Source organism: Olea europaea, chromosome 7 (assembly GCF_002742605.1).
Source record: "Olea europaea var. sylvestris chromosome 7, O_europaea_v1, whole genome shotgun sequence".
NCBI lineage: Eukaryota > Viridiplantae > Streptophyta > Magnoliopsida > Lamiales > Oleaceae > Olea > Olea europaea.
The window spans coordinates 18537194-18553119 of record NC_036243.1 but is presented as its reverse complement, the minus strand read 5'-3'; the positions used below and the strand labels follow the sequence as shown (position 1 = coordinate 18553119).

General features: G+C 34.7%; 3 protein-coding genes across 7 annotated transcripts; all 3 read right to left on the bottom strand.

The window, feature by feature from the left end:
- Positions 1–306: 306 nt before the first annotated feature.
- Positions 307–6699, bottom strand: LOC111397268 (probable protein phosphatase 2C 12). 4 transcript variants are annotated; one of them, XM_023024103.1, is made up of 10 exons: positions 6416–6699; positions 5748–6090; positions 5094–5265; positions 3863–4016; positions 3718–3781; positions 2898–3005; positions 1909–2034; positions 1582–1820; positions 1181–1383; positions 307–480 (listed from the first exon to the last, which is right to left on the bottom strand). In XM_023024103.1, the coding sequence occupies exons 2-10, from the start codon at positions 5946–5948 to the stop codon at positions 449–451; spliced, it is 1299 nt and encodes a 432-aa protein (XP_022879871.1). In that variant the 5' UTR covers positions 5949–6090; positions 6416–6699; the 3' UTR covers positions 307–448. The 4 variants fall into 4 exon arrangements, with proteins under 4 accessions (XP_022879871.1, XP_022879870.1, XP_022879868.1 ...); XM_023024102.1 differs by lacking the exon at positions 307–480 and adding an exon at positions 582–1091 and having other exon boundaries at positions 6416–6698; XM_023024100.1 differs by lacking the exon at positions 307–480 and having other exon boundaries at positions 582–1383; positions 6416–6698.
- Positions 6700–8781: 2082 nt separating this feature from the next.
- LOC111397267 (B3 domain-containing protein At5g42700-like) lies at positions 8782–10671 on the bottom strand. Its single transcript, XM_023024098.1, has 7 exons — positions 10454–10671; positions 10242–10337; positions 10125–10159; positions 9867–10032; positions 9439–9645; positions 9266–9327; positions 8782–9187 (listed from the first exon to the last, which is right to left on the bottom strand). Exons 1-6 carry the CDS (start codon positions 10586–10588, stop codon positions 9271–9273), a joined length of 696 nt encoding a protein of 231 aa, XP_022879866.1. The 5' UTR covers positions 10589–10671; the 3' UTR covers positions 8782–9187; positions 9266–9270.
- A 2216-nt stretch (positions 10672–12887) lies between these two features.
- LOC111397266 (putative dihydroflavonol 4-reductase) lies at positions 12888–15703 on the bottom strand. 2 transcript variants are annotated; one of them, XM_023024096.1, is made up of 5 exons: positions 15386–15701; positions 15159–15287; positions 14884–15048; positions 14051–14356; positions 12888–13163 (listed from the first exon to the last, which is right to left on the bottom strand). In XM_023024096.1, exons 1-5 carry the CDS (start codon positions 15665–15667, stop codon positions 13023–13025), a joined length of 1023 nt encoding a protein of 340 aa, XP_022879864.1. In that variant the 5' UTR covers positions 15668–15701; the 3' UTR covers positions 12888–13022. The 2 variants fall into 2 exon arrangements, with proteins under 2 accessions (XP_022879864.1, XP_022879865.1); XM_023024097.1 differs by having other exon boundaries at positions 12892–13176; positions 15386–15703.
- Positions 15704–15926: the final 223 nt, after the last annotated feature.

Genomic DNA, 15926 nt, shown 5'->3' with positions numbered 1-15926 from the left:
ATCCCTTGAAATACGAGGCCATGATGCGTGAACATCCAACACATCGATTTATGGGCACATCACCTTAATCATCTGTCACATATGAATACGTCGTTCAAACTACCAATGGAATAGACATTTGTGATGTAACTAAAATTAGAAACTCGAGTGATCAAATAAAAAAAGTTAAAAGATAAATGACTAAAATGAAACTTCACAATAAATTGTGTGAACAACATTATAGTTTAACCTTTTATCATTATACGATGCTCCCTTATATATAAAGTAGATTCTAAAGAATCCTATAAGGCTACAACATCAGAATTTAGAACCATAATTCAAGATTCTATCTTTGGTGACCGGAGGAGGCAAGATTAGTAGAACCAAAATTCAAGAATATAACTTTCACCTACACAAGTAGGTCGTATTCTGCACTAACATTATTTCATCCACATAGTATACCCGTCTTTCAAATTTCTATGATGATAAAATGGTTGGTACCTAATAATCAGTTCAGAAAATGAGACACAAGTATTTGTCATAAAGTCGCGACAGAGAACAATAAAATGGTGTAGATTTAGGAAATAATCAAGTCGAAACAATGAAGTAATGAATTCCCATCGTGAATGTTAAGTGTTAATCTTCCTCGCTTTAGAAGGAAGATCAAATCGATTTTACACGAAATGATCAATGTCACTGAAATTTCTATCAAGATTGGAAAAATCCTTAAAGACTCTAGTCAAACTTTCCCTGTTGCATAAAATATACAATCGGCTGCATTTGGAAAACAAATACGTTACCTCTGATGTGTTATATATAGGAATCATAAATTCCTCAGAGGAAGGCTAGCTTTCCCGTCATACTATTCCTCATGCCATCTTCTAGTCTATAGAAACAAATGCGAAAGAAAAATATGCTATTGTGTTTTGGCTATTCACAAAAGGGTTCACTTGCCTACACAACTTATGGGAAACACAAGGGAATATAGATTTATCTTGTTGGACAAATTTTCTTTCCCAGTTACAATCAGCTTGAATACATACGTCAGCACTCGTTGAATGAATCTAAATGAAGGAAAGACTATTCACTTTCACTACTGTATCTAGACCCGTCTGGAAATACAAAAACACAAAACCAGTAAATAGGATTACATAATTTCACATATTTGCATGGAAGGCAGAAAAGGGAGACTTTGTGATACCTCCAGAAGGTCTTTTCCCTTCCATGGCTTCTTTCTTCTCCTGGCAGCTGGAGCAAAGGAAAGGACCGTTCCAAGGCCGCACTTTTCTAGAATCAGATGATCCAGCATGAACTGAAACACCTTCTCCAGGTTTTACCTCTACTTGGCAAACAGCACACACGAAGAGCTTAAATATATTGCAGATTGGGTACTTTGAATCCAACCTAAAATTCGGTACAAATACATAAAATCAGTGAAAAACCTAACTCTTTCTACTTCAGAGGTAGACATGAGATTCGAAAAATAAGAATTATTTAGATACAGCAAAGATTAACAATAGTCAAGATTTCAACATATGTCAATATTATTGTCAGAATCCACCTCCAAACATATTAGAAAGGTACACCTAGAACCATTCACACCTTTCTGAAAGTGCAGCTGATCCTTCCTCAAAGAGTTCCTCCAAGACATCTGGTTCGCAGTACTCTTCCTTGTCAATCTGAGATGATGACTCTGAAGATTTTTTTCGAAACATTGACTTGAAGACTCCTTTGCCTTGTTTCTTTGGTAGTGGTTGGGGAGGATTTGGTTTCTCTGGTAGTTGAATATCTACAACAATACATGTTGTATCATCTCGAAGTCCTTTTACGGATAAGGCTTCCTGAAAGAGATGAAAAAGAGTAAAATACGACTGAATTTTCAATAGCATCTCGATTGATATAAAGAACATATCAAGAAATAAAAACTACCTTGACAATTTGTGAAGCTGCGGCATCTACTGGCATCCCTCGAGCACACTCAAAAGCTGTTTCTGCAGATAATGCATCCCAAACACCATCACTTGAGATAATAAGCCTGCCACCGGCTGATGACAGCTGCAGATGATAAGATATTTGAAATTAATTTTAAAATCTGCTCCATAAACAATTGCTGACAAATTGCACAAAAGATAGCTCCATGATTCTTTAGTTTTTCCATGGAAAAGTACTAAAACAACCAGCAAAATCATCATCTTCTGATTCAGAAATGAATTAATTTCCTTGAACAATTTTACTAATCAAGCTAATTATGTTCTCCATTTCTTTCCGCGCGTGACAGCTGCTTTCATTTGTAAAATTTTTTGTACCCTCTCTAATCCATAATTAAATGTGTGGTGGTGTTAGCTGTTATAAGCTCAAAATATGAATGAAATAATTCAATAAAGGAATTCTACAATTCTTTTCATCTAGTAAATGAAATGAAAAGTCTTGGTTGCAAAGATTAATATTTCCATAGAAAAATGTAATGTTTTTATTAACAGTTGAGCTTCCATATTCATTCCCACAATCTATTTCAGATACAAGGATTATAATGAAGAAATCAAAAAAAAAAAAACTAGTCCCTTGTCAAAAATTAACTATTTATATAGATAATTCTTGCTGATACATAATATCATAGATTAATAGAGATAGCTTAAATTCCCAAAGTTACCATTCATGTAATAAGTACCGTTTATGATATTTTAGTTTAAAACTGCAATTTTTGTAAGGTATACTTCATATTGTAAAATATGTTCAAACAAATTCTACTCCAATTTGCATTTGTAAAAGAAAATGACACAAATGGAGTGTCAAGAGAAACAATGTAACTTTTCAAATCAGAATCAGAAAAATCATTGACGGTACAAGACAGAAAAGTTGTTTCAATACCAGAACTGAGTACTTGAAATTCAGCAAGCAAGATACAATTAGAAACAAACCTTTACTTGCTTTACATAAGGAATAGGAACTATGAATTCACCAACATCCATATCTCCGATAGATCGTGAAAGGCACAAGCCACCAGGCCAACATCTCAGGGGACCAATCTAAAGTGAAATCAGTGCAGTAATAAGATTCTAAGATTACCCAAAACCCCAAGAAACAAAAGTTCAAGAGAATTTATGCTTTTAGAAACCACCATATAGGACTTCTCATCCCTTTTCAAAGAAATGGAAAACATATTTGCTGCCTCCTCTGTTTACAATTTGAATGATATGGTTTGACTTACACAATCGCATGGACAGTTTCCGACAGCTATTCTTATATAAATTTAAATAATTTTAAAAAATAATAATAAAATAAAATTCTTAAATAGCTGTGTAATATATCATATATTTATCATTTCCTTTACAACAAGGTAAATAAATTACAAAAAGGCACGTTACAAAAATCATCCAGCGGATAGAAGAAGTTTAAATAAAAACAAAAAAAATGTCATTCAATTATAGAAGAGAGAACTCCCAGTGCAACATCTACCCAACAGAAATATGTGATTTACTTTTAAAACTTTACAAATTTGTTATATGTAAAACACGCAACTCCAAAAATATTTACTGTTCAATTTCAAGTTCCATCTTCCCCTATGAGGAGATAAATGCACAGTAGGCAATCATAAAAAGCAGTTTTATATCCTTAATTTATAGTTTGGTACTATGTAATTGGCATCAAATCCTACGATTCCATTATTTAGTAATGCTTATGATCTGTTGTGCTTTGTGCTACAATAAGGAAGCCCCTTAAGAGGTGAGACAAAGATACCTCTGTGCCACCACCAGTATTAAGCCGGCCAACCTCACCTCCACTTGATGTTATACGTTCCCTCCTGTTTAACCAATAAATAAAGAATCAGACCTTACTGTTAAAGGTTTCCAGGTCATACATCAGATAATAAAATATTACTTACTCTTCTTCATTGCATTCAAGTCTATGATCTGCTGAGAGATAATATATTCCCCCTTCGGCAGATTCGAGTACGCAACGAGAATCACCAACTGAAGCAACAGTTACCACCCATCCATCAATTATTACAAAGGTGACTGTGGTTCCAGAAGTTTGCGCTGACACAGTCCCAGAAAAATATCAGAATCTAATTTGCATTTAACAGTGAGAGAGCCAGACAATTTTTGTACTATGACTAGAAGCAAGAAGATCGAGGTAACTACAAACTACAGGTGTTAATTAAATTCAATCAGTATTCTTAAAAATTCCAAGTAGAGTAAACACTGTAATGCCATCAATTTTGAAGATGCAATAAAAAATTAACTAAAGCTACTTGTGTAATGAAGCAATCACAGATATGTGTAAGCATCTATCATAGATCTGTAGAACTTAATCCTTTTTAATTTTAAAACAAAAATAAAATTATAACATGTCTGACTCTTTAACCAAACACATGACATTTAAGAACCTGTATAATTTCATTTGCCTATATTCAGATTGTTGCATCAAAAAATTGATTGTATTAGCTTAAACCTTAAATTATATTTGAAATGAATTTCAAGAATCTTTGGAGTCAGGAAATAGACTTGTTTTTTGTTTTTGCACTCCAATGGTAATTTTTGTACGTAACTATGGACTAACCACGTGGAGATGATGGAAGATTAAGACTAATTGAGTCACTGCTAAAACTTCATCAAACACACCAAGACAGCAATTTGCCAAAATCGATATTTTAACATTTAAAGATCAAAAGACTCTAGCAATAGAAATCTTAATGATCTGCAAAATATTTTCTTAACCCTCTCCCTAAACCAATGTCCCTTTCCATTTCAATCATCAATCTGCAAATGAGATCCTGAAACCATTATTTAGCCGTAATTTTGATAAAAGTTGATGATATGTGTGGTTTAAAAGTTGTGGGTCCCGTGAAATGTGTGGTTGAAAATGAGTTCAAGGAAAAATGAATTGTAAAATATGGGGACCAAATAGGGGCTTAGTTTTTTCTAGGCAAAATGTGGTAAAATACTTAAAAATTGTTGAACTGAATGATGAACTGACAAAATATAATTCATTTTTTTAGAAATATCTTTTAGTTTCAATCAGAACTTCAATCTAATATTGAGAATGAGTAGTCTACTGTATGTACTGCAATTATAATGCTATGTTTAAGTGAATTGAACCAGAACTATTTCTACCTCTTTCTTGGAAATCTTTATCTGTTTTGACAAACCCAGCAACCAAAGCCCTTGGCAATGCAGCAACCCACTCATCCCTGTTAAGGTCTGGTGGAATAGCGCCCAAGACATTGTTCAAGAGATTCTCCTTGGAATATATAGCAGCTGCAGATCCATTGTGACCATCGAATAACTGCAGATACATCAGAAAAAATACAATGTATAAGAAAAGAAGCGAAGGATTTAATGTAAATGTAACTAGTACAAAAATAAAATTTTCCAACATTTGGTTTCCAGCAACGAGCAATTACATTGATTCCTCACACATTTCAACATTAATTGTTCAATGTGTATATAATGCAAAATGTAAATGTGTCCATTGTGGGTGTCATCCCAGTATTACATATTAAAGCTATAACCAAATCAATGGTTCCTGTGAAACAAAATTCAATGCACAGAAAAATGATTAACGAGAAAGAGAAGCTCTTCTCGATCCACAACAACAATACTAAAATTATTGTTGTATCAAGACGATGATAATAGCATCCAGTCTGAGCACGACTAACATGATAGAAAATGCTAAAATCCAGGAAAAGCTGAAGTTCCACAGCTACAAATAGCAAACTACAATGAAAAATAGAATAATAAACAAAGAGAAGAACAATAGGATCATACCCCAAAAACAGAATAAGTGGTGACTCCATCACCCAGGACCCGTTGGCATTCAGTCTTGAGGAACGTAAAGTCCTCACCTTTCTTGCTCTGGCTGGCCTGCCCGTGCAAAATCTCAGGATTCTCGAGCTTCTCATTAGCCAATTCCCGCTTTAACAACACCGATAATGGGACCGTCTGATGGTCACCACTCTTAGACAACATTGCTTCCTGTCCAACACCACAAAAACGATAATTTTCTCTCTTTGCACAAGATTCAGAAAATCCAGTCCATTACATATTCAATCCGCCAATTTCTTGTTGTAGTTGCTGCTAATCGATTCAATCAAGACAAATCCAATAACTCCTATACATACAAACACAATATAAAAATGGAAGAACAAATCAACATCTCAATACAAACAAAATAAACCAAAACAAATAGAACAAGGAATTCAATTTAATTTGACTCATATTTATATCAAAAAAACATGAGCAAGAATACAATCAAGATCCTCTCAATTTATAACAGATAAGGAACACTTGTTCAACCCATAAAACAACATTACTTATCTACGTTAATAAAACGAAATCTGATCTCAGCATAATGTGGATAAACAAAAGTTGTAACGGATAAAGGGCTCAATCTAAAATTGAGAAAAAAGAATCCAGAAAATAGAGAATAAACTTACAATTTATTAAAACTGGCGAAAATGGTCTTTTAGTGCAATCATCGAAAATCGAAACACGCCGTTCTGGGTCTGGGTTTCAACGCTGCAAAAAAGAATAAATATAAAAAATAAAAAACATTTGTCCTACGTTTTTGTCTATTGAGAGGAGAGGAGAAAGAGTGTTAATATTAGAGAGAGAGACGGATGTATAATGAAATGAAGGCTGTTTTTCTTTCTTGTTGTTTAATGCTATTTTCGGAGAATATAATTTTATTCGTGGATTTATGTTGTGTTCCTGTTTGTTACTTTTCGTGTGTTGTGTGACAATTTGACCTCCATTTTGCATTTTCAGAAAGTTGGAATCTGAGCTGTAAAAAGGTTGTGCTCCTCTCCTCTCCTCTTTCTAACTTCATCGTGGGCTCCACCATTTCATCCATTAAGGCAGCCAGCCCGAACAACTGTAGTTTACACAAAAATGTTTGTGTGACTTTCGAGTTATGGAGCAAATGAGTGTGTATACAGAAATTTCGTCGATAACAACAAATGATATTTAGCTGAAATTAACGTTGGTGACTCGACTCCAGGCAGTATTATTAACAACAATTCTTACTATTATTATCAATACATTTTTATCGATGATCATCAACGATAACGTCAACAGCACCAACATGACTTTATGCTTTCTAATTTTTAACTTTTTTTATTAGTATTGATATTCAAGTTCAAAATATCTTATATTTTCCTTTGTTATTTTTATCCGAAAAGCCGTCCGTATTCTTAAATTATATATTAGTTAGTAGAGAATTTTCTATAAATTGAATTTATTAAAATATTTTTTTTAATAATCAATAATGAAAAGACTAATTCTCATGAAATTTTTTAAAACTTGAGAGTCTCACCTAATTTGGGGTCTAAATTTCTTAGATGTAAATATCATTACTCTTTCTTCTGATTGATATTACTGAATAACGTCCATACTTACGTAAGTAGACTCCTGATGATATTTAAATTCTCATTAACATTTTAGAACTACAATAAACCAACACTTCTAGACTTAGTGCTTGTTTGGTCGCGATTTTAAGTCAATTAAAATTATTTTTTGATTGTTATTTCATTATTTCAGTCGTCATTTTTGAATTCTTCTCTCACGGTAAGATTCATTTTATCTCTAACGATGAAAAAATCAATTCTCAAAATTCATACGAAACAAACACTTAGTTATCACAATAACTTGTATTGAAGTTTTTGCCACCTTTTTTTCCCCATAATTCGTGATATGATTATGAATAGACTAGTAATGAAAAAGATAAATTGGGCCCAACCAATCCACATTATAAATTAAGCAGACTTTAGTCGGCCAATCAAAAATTCATAATTTGCATGCTACTTTTTCATTCCCATGGTTAACGTGGACGATGCTCATCAAACCCAAAAGAATCTCTATGTTGTCTTGGAATATTTGCAAAAACAGTCCTCAAATTTTCACAAATGAAGTATGAAAGTATCTTATAATTTTTCATTGATGTTTACGTCCCTAAAATTTTATCTTCAATGTACATTGGTCTTTATTACATCATGGAGATCATTCTTCCTACCAATGAAATTGACAAATTATTTGACCAAAAATCGTAACCCTTAATTTAAATTAATTTAATGGTCAAGATCTATTAAAACATTTAATTGGACGTGTGTAAATTGATTTTATAAGACTTTTAATAAATCTAAATTAAATGAACTCGTCAAATTCCTTGATAGGAGGAACGTCTCCTTAATAATATCTATTTATTTTTCTATTCAGCATCGCATGTGATGACCTATTTAACGGTGGGGTGGATGTATAGAGGAGGAAGACAATGTGCATCTGGTGGTGAAGTGAGTCTAATTGCATATTCTATGTTCCTGGGTCCAGCTAATGTTCCAGCTGTAGACAGACAACCTGGCCATCATTACGGTATATTCAAGTCCCACAAAGTCAAAAAGTTAATTTTTACGTCGTGGGTGGAAAATGGGACAATCTGTGTCGAGCCACTCTGCTTGATCTCGGCTAGCCATTCGTTGCGGTCGCCTGTTGGTGAGTCGAGCATGAGTTGGATCTCTTTACTGAAGTGTGACTCGATGGTGATTTGAATCCTTCTCCTTCCGATTTTCGTTTGGTTTTTAGAAAAATTAATGCATGCTTACCATTGATTCCGATTGACTATTGGGTAAATTGGCTTAATATGAAAAGTGCTTGAATTATATTGAAAATTGAGAAGGGGTGCTCTCCTATCTTTTGGTCAAGAAAGCAGCACAACCAGAGGGTAGCAACTGTTTGAGCCCCTTAAAAAATAAGGAAAACTTTTGAGTTTGCATGTTATTTTATTAAAGAATGTGTTATTGCAAAAAAAATAGTAAAAAAAAAATGTATTTTGAAAATAATGAGATCATCACATGAACTGCCCGCACATAAGCCAGTGAATCTGCAAACCTACTCATGTGAGATGACTAGCAGTTGCACAAGAAATTTGCTGCTCGGCTCGCGCCTGCAACTCACCCCTCTTAACACCACTATGTTTTGCACTATTATTTTCAGGATTATTCTACTTCCCCAAGCATCACCCTTATTTTCAACATTTGTTTCTTCACAACTAGGACTGGAAGAGTTATAAAATTCTAAAATAATAAGAGTGATTGATTACATTTCCCACTAAATATCACACATCAACTTCATTGTTCTATTGTTTGCAACTAAACCTAGCTAGATCGGTCTGTCTTCCTAACGGATGAACAAAAGTTACAAATACATTTTTCTGCCTGTAAAATGTAAAAAAGAAAGATTGTTATGACAGACAGCTACAAATAAATATGCATACAAGTTTTATTGCAGTTTACCTCAATCATTTCTTTTTAACATCTGCACTCTCTTCAGAACCCTTCACCCTGATAATGAACACCTAACGTAGAAAAACGCAATAAAACAAGAGAGTAAAGAGTTGCATAATCTTGGAAGATGTCTCCATTGAGTAAGTAAATATATCATCTTAAGCAATTGCTGAACAAGTCACCTTAAGTACTGTTGGTCGAATTAACTGGAAAACAAGTGCATCCCCATCCACAAGGTCATGATCGACAGAAAATTTTTTCCACCCACCACTAAGTCCTGATTTTCGAGCCAAGTAGATCACTGGCCACTCTTCTCCCTGTTCATCTATCAGTGTAACCACTCCATCATTTCTTGGAAGTTTTCTCTTGCAGAAATCTGATGAAAGACCCTACAATATTTCTCAGTCATGTGGATAATTATGGTTACTATTTTTACTTAAATCATATGTGATTCAAAAAATGTACCAAAATCATTCTTGTGAACGTATCGTATGCCAATTTCGATATGATTTAAAGGTAAGGCCTAAGCATTACTGCAACCTAATCTAAAGGGAATATATTTGAAAATGTTCACTACGAAAACAGAGTAAAGTAATCTACTGATGCTCACCAGCCAAAAACCACCAGTGACATGGGAGGGAAGCATTGACTTCACAAAGGATGGATAATCAGACACCAGGCTTGACTCAAGCTCCTCTGCTTTCTTCATAGCACATTCCCTATCTTCATCTGTTGCATATACCCGGTTCGAGAGGTCCCGAGTCCGATTGGTAACTCTACAAATGCATTACACCAATAAAGAACAATGTTCCACACAATAATTGCACTATTGAAAACTTAAATTAAAAACAATTTGCAACGATTTTACCTTCTAGGAATTTGCACACGGTCATAAAAAGTAACCTGGCAGAGTTACAAAATTTACTGATTTAAAGGTGGGCTTTTTTGAAATCAAACAAAAAGACTAAAAGGAGAGTCACGGTACTTCTTTATAATGCGGGGCCGATTTGTTGGAAAACCTTTCTGATCTTCTTACAGGAACAATTTCTGTTCTGGGTGTCCGAGGTTTCGACTTCTTCATCTTTGAGATATACGAAGCAAATAAATGGGTTTTCAATTTAATAAACAAAATACAAACGTCATTGCCAAATAACGAAAAATAAATAGAACTCGTAAAAGTGCACGAAAGAGAGATACCGGTGAGGGTTTCGGAGAAGAGGAGTTTTTGAGGGCTATAGAGAGCTGAGAGAGATTGAGTTCCTCAAGTCTTTTCTTGTTCTCTTCCAATCTTTGCTCGCGTAAGACCTCATATTTCACTTTGGACATCACCATTTCTGCCTTTGTCCTTTCGATTCTGTAGATTTAAAGAGAGTTGGAGAGGGTTGGGGGAAGACTAAATCTTCACTTCTCCTTTAGCATGTTAAAATATACTCTTGGAGGCAATTTTGACCGTTGCAATGCCACTTTTGAATTGACAAAAAAAAAAAAAAAAAATGCCTTTTTAATAGGCATAAGCTAACATTTAGGAATATGAAATAACACTTAATGGGTTTTAAAAATGAGTAATGTTATTTGTAATCATTCATCAGGAAAGTCATCTTACGTGACATACATATGATAGATTATTATTTGATGTACACACATTATAGACGGTTATTTGATATATTAATGTGCTAATTTTTTATTGACTCATGTATCAAATGACCACCAAATAAGAAATTTAAAATATGTGAAATCATGAATTTAACAATTTAGTAATTTTCATATATTAAAGGTTATGTTGAAGGAGATATTTAAAATGGGCTTTAAATAATTGCCAATGAGAAATTTAACCATTGTTTGATTGTGTTAAAAAGTATATTTTTAGTGGATTTTAATAAAAGTTGAAAAAATTGGTAAAAGTTGTAAATTCCAAAAAATGTGTAATTAAAATTAATTATTGATTTTGATTTAGATTTTTATCAATTTTTTCATTTAAACCAAACATGGTTTCACGGACAACATGTTTGGCTCCCAAGGTTCCACACCTCACTTCCCCTCATTCTTAGGTCAACAAGCGAGAGGAACTGGCACACGCACAGTATAAATGGAATGATAGAAAAATATATCATTAGTGTACTCTTTGGTAAAATAGGACACACATTTAGTTGTTGGCAACCTTGTCATGCCGAATGGGTAGATAAGCATTCTCACTACGTGAGATTCTCCCCATTCAAATTCACTTACTCCCTCGTAGAGGGAACTAAGCTTCGCATCAACAATCATCCCTCTCATTGGAAGAAGAACAACGACACCATCTCCATATGGATGAGTATTCACAGAGTGCTCCCTCGCACATCAACCTACAGTAACTTGTACATACCACATTTGACACCAACCTTCACCATATGCCACCATAAACATTAGTCCATCGAATGGACTACCTTTAGCTACAATGCCTCAACACCCGTCGAAGCAAATACGCAATCTTCACCACTGTGCCATGCAAATGTGCACTCTACGAAACTCCTTGCAAGGCTCATAGGCACATTCGCGCAATACCTACCCTTTTCATTCATCTTCTCCCACATCTTCCCTCATCGTGTTACACCAACTTGCCGACATGATCCGTCCCTAAAATCTTTTCTCTGCAAGAATGTGCATTGTTGATCTCTCACAACCAACATGCACATTCGAGCAATCCCACTCTAATACCAACTTTCACGAACTGTGGGTTTGGCTCCCGAGATTCTACACCTCAAGGTATCCTTCCCCACATTCTTAGGTCGGCAAGCTCAAACAATTGGCACACACGCACACTATAATTAGGATGTTAGGAGAATACCTGCATACGATCATATAATTACTGCACTCTTTGGTAAAATAGGCCACATGCCTAGCTATTATCAACCTTGTCATGCTGAATGGGGAGATGAGTATTGTCACTGCGTGATACATGGGCTTAGTTCAATATCTTTAATGAGATTAAATCCCCACTTGACAACCATTATTTCAAAACTCTTTATTCTACCTACTCAGTTTTAACCATACGTTCACAAAATATATTTAAAACATTGATTTTAACAAGTAGTGGCATCAAATAGGGGCTATTTATTAACTTTCACAATATCTTTCATTGATCATTATACTTTTACAATGTTTCTATAAAATGGATGACTAAACCTAGAGGGTTTGATAAATTCAGTGGCTAATTAGAAACGTTTTAAAGTTCAGTTACCAATAAAAAGATATTGTGAAAGTTAAAATGATTATTGGTGCATTTTTAGGCCCTTTGTATCAATCAAAAACTTCAAACTCACTTTCAATTCTGCCAAGCTAATTACGAAAATTTATGCTAAGTTGGAAGTGTGAAGTATATTTCAGCATCTATTTATATAAGGAATAGGTTACAAGAAAAGCAAAATGTTGATTAGAGAAACAAATCCCACAATCAATGGGATTATCCAACAAAGTAGCACTACAATCATAGATCCAATCTATACACTTCTCACTGACGGAAAATAATTACTTATTTGAAATTAAATCTGTCTTTGTTGATGTCTATTGTCCATTTATCCATCATATTCATCAGAGAGGAAGAATTAGAATTCCGATTCTACGCAGAGATGCCTCTTTGAGACCGTAAGTATGGTGCATCATGTAAAGATTAATGATACGTTGAGATGGAACAGTAAGCCGCATAATATAGAATGTTAAAAGAGAATATACAAGGATCACAATTTACTTATCAACTTTAAACCAGCAATGCAAAATTCAGATCAGCATCCTAATATTTAATCAAACCCAAATTCTTTAACCAGGGAAGCATTTCTGTTAGACCATCCTTGAAGCTTCTCGGGTTATAACCCAGCTCTGCCTTGGCCTTCTCACAACTGTAAGCCCACTGATGTCTCAGAACATCAACAGTCTGTTCAACAGAGCTGAAATAGATCAAAAGATGCCAAAGCTATGGCCTAAATGGAAAGCATAGAAGCCAGAAAACAAATCATAAACGTGACATCATTTACTACAATCTTAATATTTTTAGAGAGCTGAGGATCATGAAAATCGTACATACATAAAATGCTAGAATTAAGATTTAAAAATTGATGGTCAAATTCTCGTAGAAGTAACACTAGATCGTATGTTCAATTTGTTCCAGGAGTAACGCCAATGGACATGTTAACAACCTATTCCCATAATGATAGAATATAGTGTGGAAACTAAAGTAGTTCCAACCTTTATATCAGCCTCAAGTTTCCTATATTTCATAAAGATATATGTGGCAAAAGTATTTACACGAACGCTACAGGAGTCCAAATGATTGAATATGTATTACACAAGTAACATGAAGATTTCTCGTTCTACCAAGTGTAAAGCAAGCCAAAAAAAAAGGGTATCAGAATCATCACTGATCTCAAGGTTTGAAATAGCCTCTATCGTTTATTGAGTATATGTTAAAGTCTTCCTCTGAGATTCATTGCACAGTAGCAAGAGAACTAATGAAAGCAGTAAAGCAATCTTTATAAGCGACAAAAGATAGATAACCTCAAGCTTTTAGAACATCTCCAAGAGACTCTTTAAACACAAAATACTCTCTATTTTAGAAAGTCAATACTTAAAAATGGGCTCCAAGAGTTTCTATTTTAACTTTTTAAGATAGAGAGTCTTTTAGAGATGATATAACCATTAGTTATTGCATTGTAGATATAATCAAAATTTTACTAGATCAAAGAATTTCAAATGCAGAGAGTATCAAAATTTGGTAGTGGTAGTAAAAACCAGTTTCTTGACAGAAATTGCTGTAGTACATACCGGGGGACTGACTATAGGAAGCTTTCCAGTTATTCGGGCACCGATAACAGATAGACGTCCATACATCTCAACCATACACAGTGGGATGGTGAACCGAGGTTTTGCCGTCTTAGTGATGCTAGCGGCTAAATCAAAAACATCTCTGAATGACATATTTTCTCCTGTGAGAAGATACCTTTCACCTGGTCGACCTTTGTGCACTGCAGCAATGTGTCCCTGAACTACATCATCGATGTGACAGAAAGAGCACTTGTCATCTCCATTTCCCACATATCCAGGTAATCGCCCATTAAAGCGTTCTACGAGCTGATAGAAAGAAGATACACACGGTCAATTCATAGACTTCGATGAAATATGAAGTAGATGCATACCAGGGATGATCATGAAGTCCCATTACATTCTATTAGTCCCCATTAAAGTTTAACCAACATTCACATCAACATATAAGCAGAAGAACAAGTAGATGCATACGGGAAACGAGATACATCAATGCATTATATCAAAGATTTTGTAGTTATTTAAATGAGATCATGCCCAAACCAACTATAGAAATCATTTTGTATAATTAAAGTATGAATTCAAGAATATAGTTAGTAAAACGTCCAACTGATAATTACACTACTAATGTTGAGGGTAAAATCCCACGTCCGTTAAATATGAAAATATTAACCGACATAACGGCTCTAGTTACTCCTCTAAACGACGTTGACCTTTGAAGATGGAAGCCATTACTCTAAACCTACTCCTTCATAAACAGTAATTGAACTCTGCAGACCACATTTTGATCAGTTAGAGCTATCAATCCAGATCAACTAATCATTCTAGAAATTTACCATTTGCGATACAAAATTTCCATTCGTCACTTTGCCAGGACCATATATAACTCCTGGGTAAATCAGCACTATTGGCAAACCCTCAGATGCAGCTTCCAAAGCAATTTTGTCAGCCATGGCCTTCGATCTTTCGTACTCCGTACAGAAATGTTTACCAGGGTGCACCTATGCAACACCAAAAATCTGAACAAACCCAAATAGAAAAGAAAAAAATGGAGGAACAAAAGTCAACTAATCGAGATATAAATTAAATTTTAAACAGACTATGATTATACCTGAGTTTCATCTGCAATATACCCATCAGTGGATCCCAAAGCGAAAAACGACGATGTATAAATAATCTTCTGAATTGATTTTGTCTCTTTACATGCCTGTATAACATTCTTCAATCCTCCCACATTAACCTGTAATTATCAACCACAAACCAATAAAAACTCAACTTTGAATAAATCTAATCAAATCAGGGCTTAATTTTATTTATGCAATTCTAAAGATGGATTACTGAGAAGAATTTCGAGGGGTCAGGAAGCCAGGGCTCGACGAGGGCAGCAGCATGGAAGATTAACTGGCAACCATTGCAAGCTTCCAACAGGGTCTTATAATCGGTAACATCTCCATAAGCCAGCTCAAGAGTTTCGCCACCGTCAGTGAGCGGAGGTAAGGAGGATATGTTACTGGTCTTGCGGACAAAAGCCTTAACGTGGTAGCCTTGATCGACGAGGGCATGGCAGAGCCTACCGCCTAAGTAGCCGGAAGCACCTGTCACCAATACAGTATCCTTCATGATGAAATCTGGGTTTGTCAACCATTGGCCCTCTCAATTCAGTTCTTAATGAACTGATGTAATTTTTTATGTGGCACGAGCTGCACGAGTCTTAAAATAAAATATGAAATTATCACAAGTTTGATACTTTTAAGGAAGTTAGATGTACCCTACTTGCTGCAACTTGACGAAATGCCGAGGTTCGTACGAAATGGCCTTAGATGATGATGACTTCTTGTCTCTTTCGCCTTTAAGAAAAGGGAATGGAACTCTCGACCCA

Coding starts and splice junctions, on each gene's coding strand:
- LOC111397268 (XM_023024100.1), bottom strand. CDS start 5,948: ATGTTGTCTAAGAGTGGTGACCATCAGACGGTCCCATTATCGGTGTTG. Junction 2,035..2,897: donor CTTATGTAAAGCAAGTAAAG/GTTTGTTTCTAA, acceptor TATCATCTGCAG/CTGTCATCAGCCGGTGGCAG. Junction 1,384..1,581: donor TCAGCTGCACTTTCAGAAAG/GTGTGAATGGTT, acceptor ACCGAATTTTAG/GTTGGATTCAAAGTACCCAA.
- LOC111397266 (XM_023024096.1), bottom strand. CDS start 15,667: ATGAAGGATACTGTATTGGTGACAGGTGCTTCCGGCTACTTAGGCGGT. Junction 15,288..15,385: donor ACCCCTCGAAATTCTTCTCA/GTAATCCATCTT, acceptor TGATAATTACAG/GTTAATGTGGGAGGATTGAA. Junction 13,164..14,050: donor TTCCTATAGTCAGTCCCCCG/GTATGTACTACA, acceptor TCTGTTGAACAG/ACTGTTGATGTTCTGAGACA.
- LOC111397267 (XM_023024098.1), bottom strand. CDS start 10,588: ATGGTGATGTCCAAAGTGAAATATGAGGTCTTACGCGAGCAAAGATTG. Junction 10,338..10,453: donor CTTCTCCGAAACCCTCACCG/GTATCTCTCTTT, acceptor TATATCTCAAAG/ATGAAGAAGTCGAAACCTCG. Junction 10,033..10,124: donor CGTGTGCAAATTCCTAGAAG/GTAAAATCGTTG, acceptor ATGCATTTGTAG/AGTTACCAATCGGACTCGGG.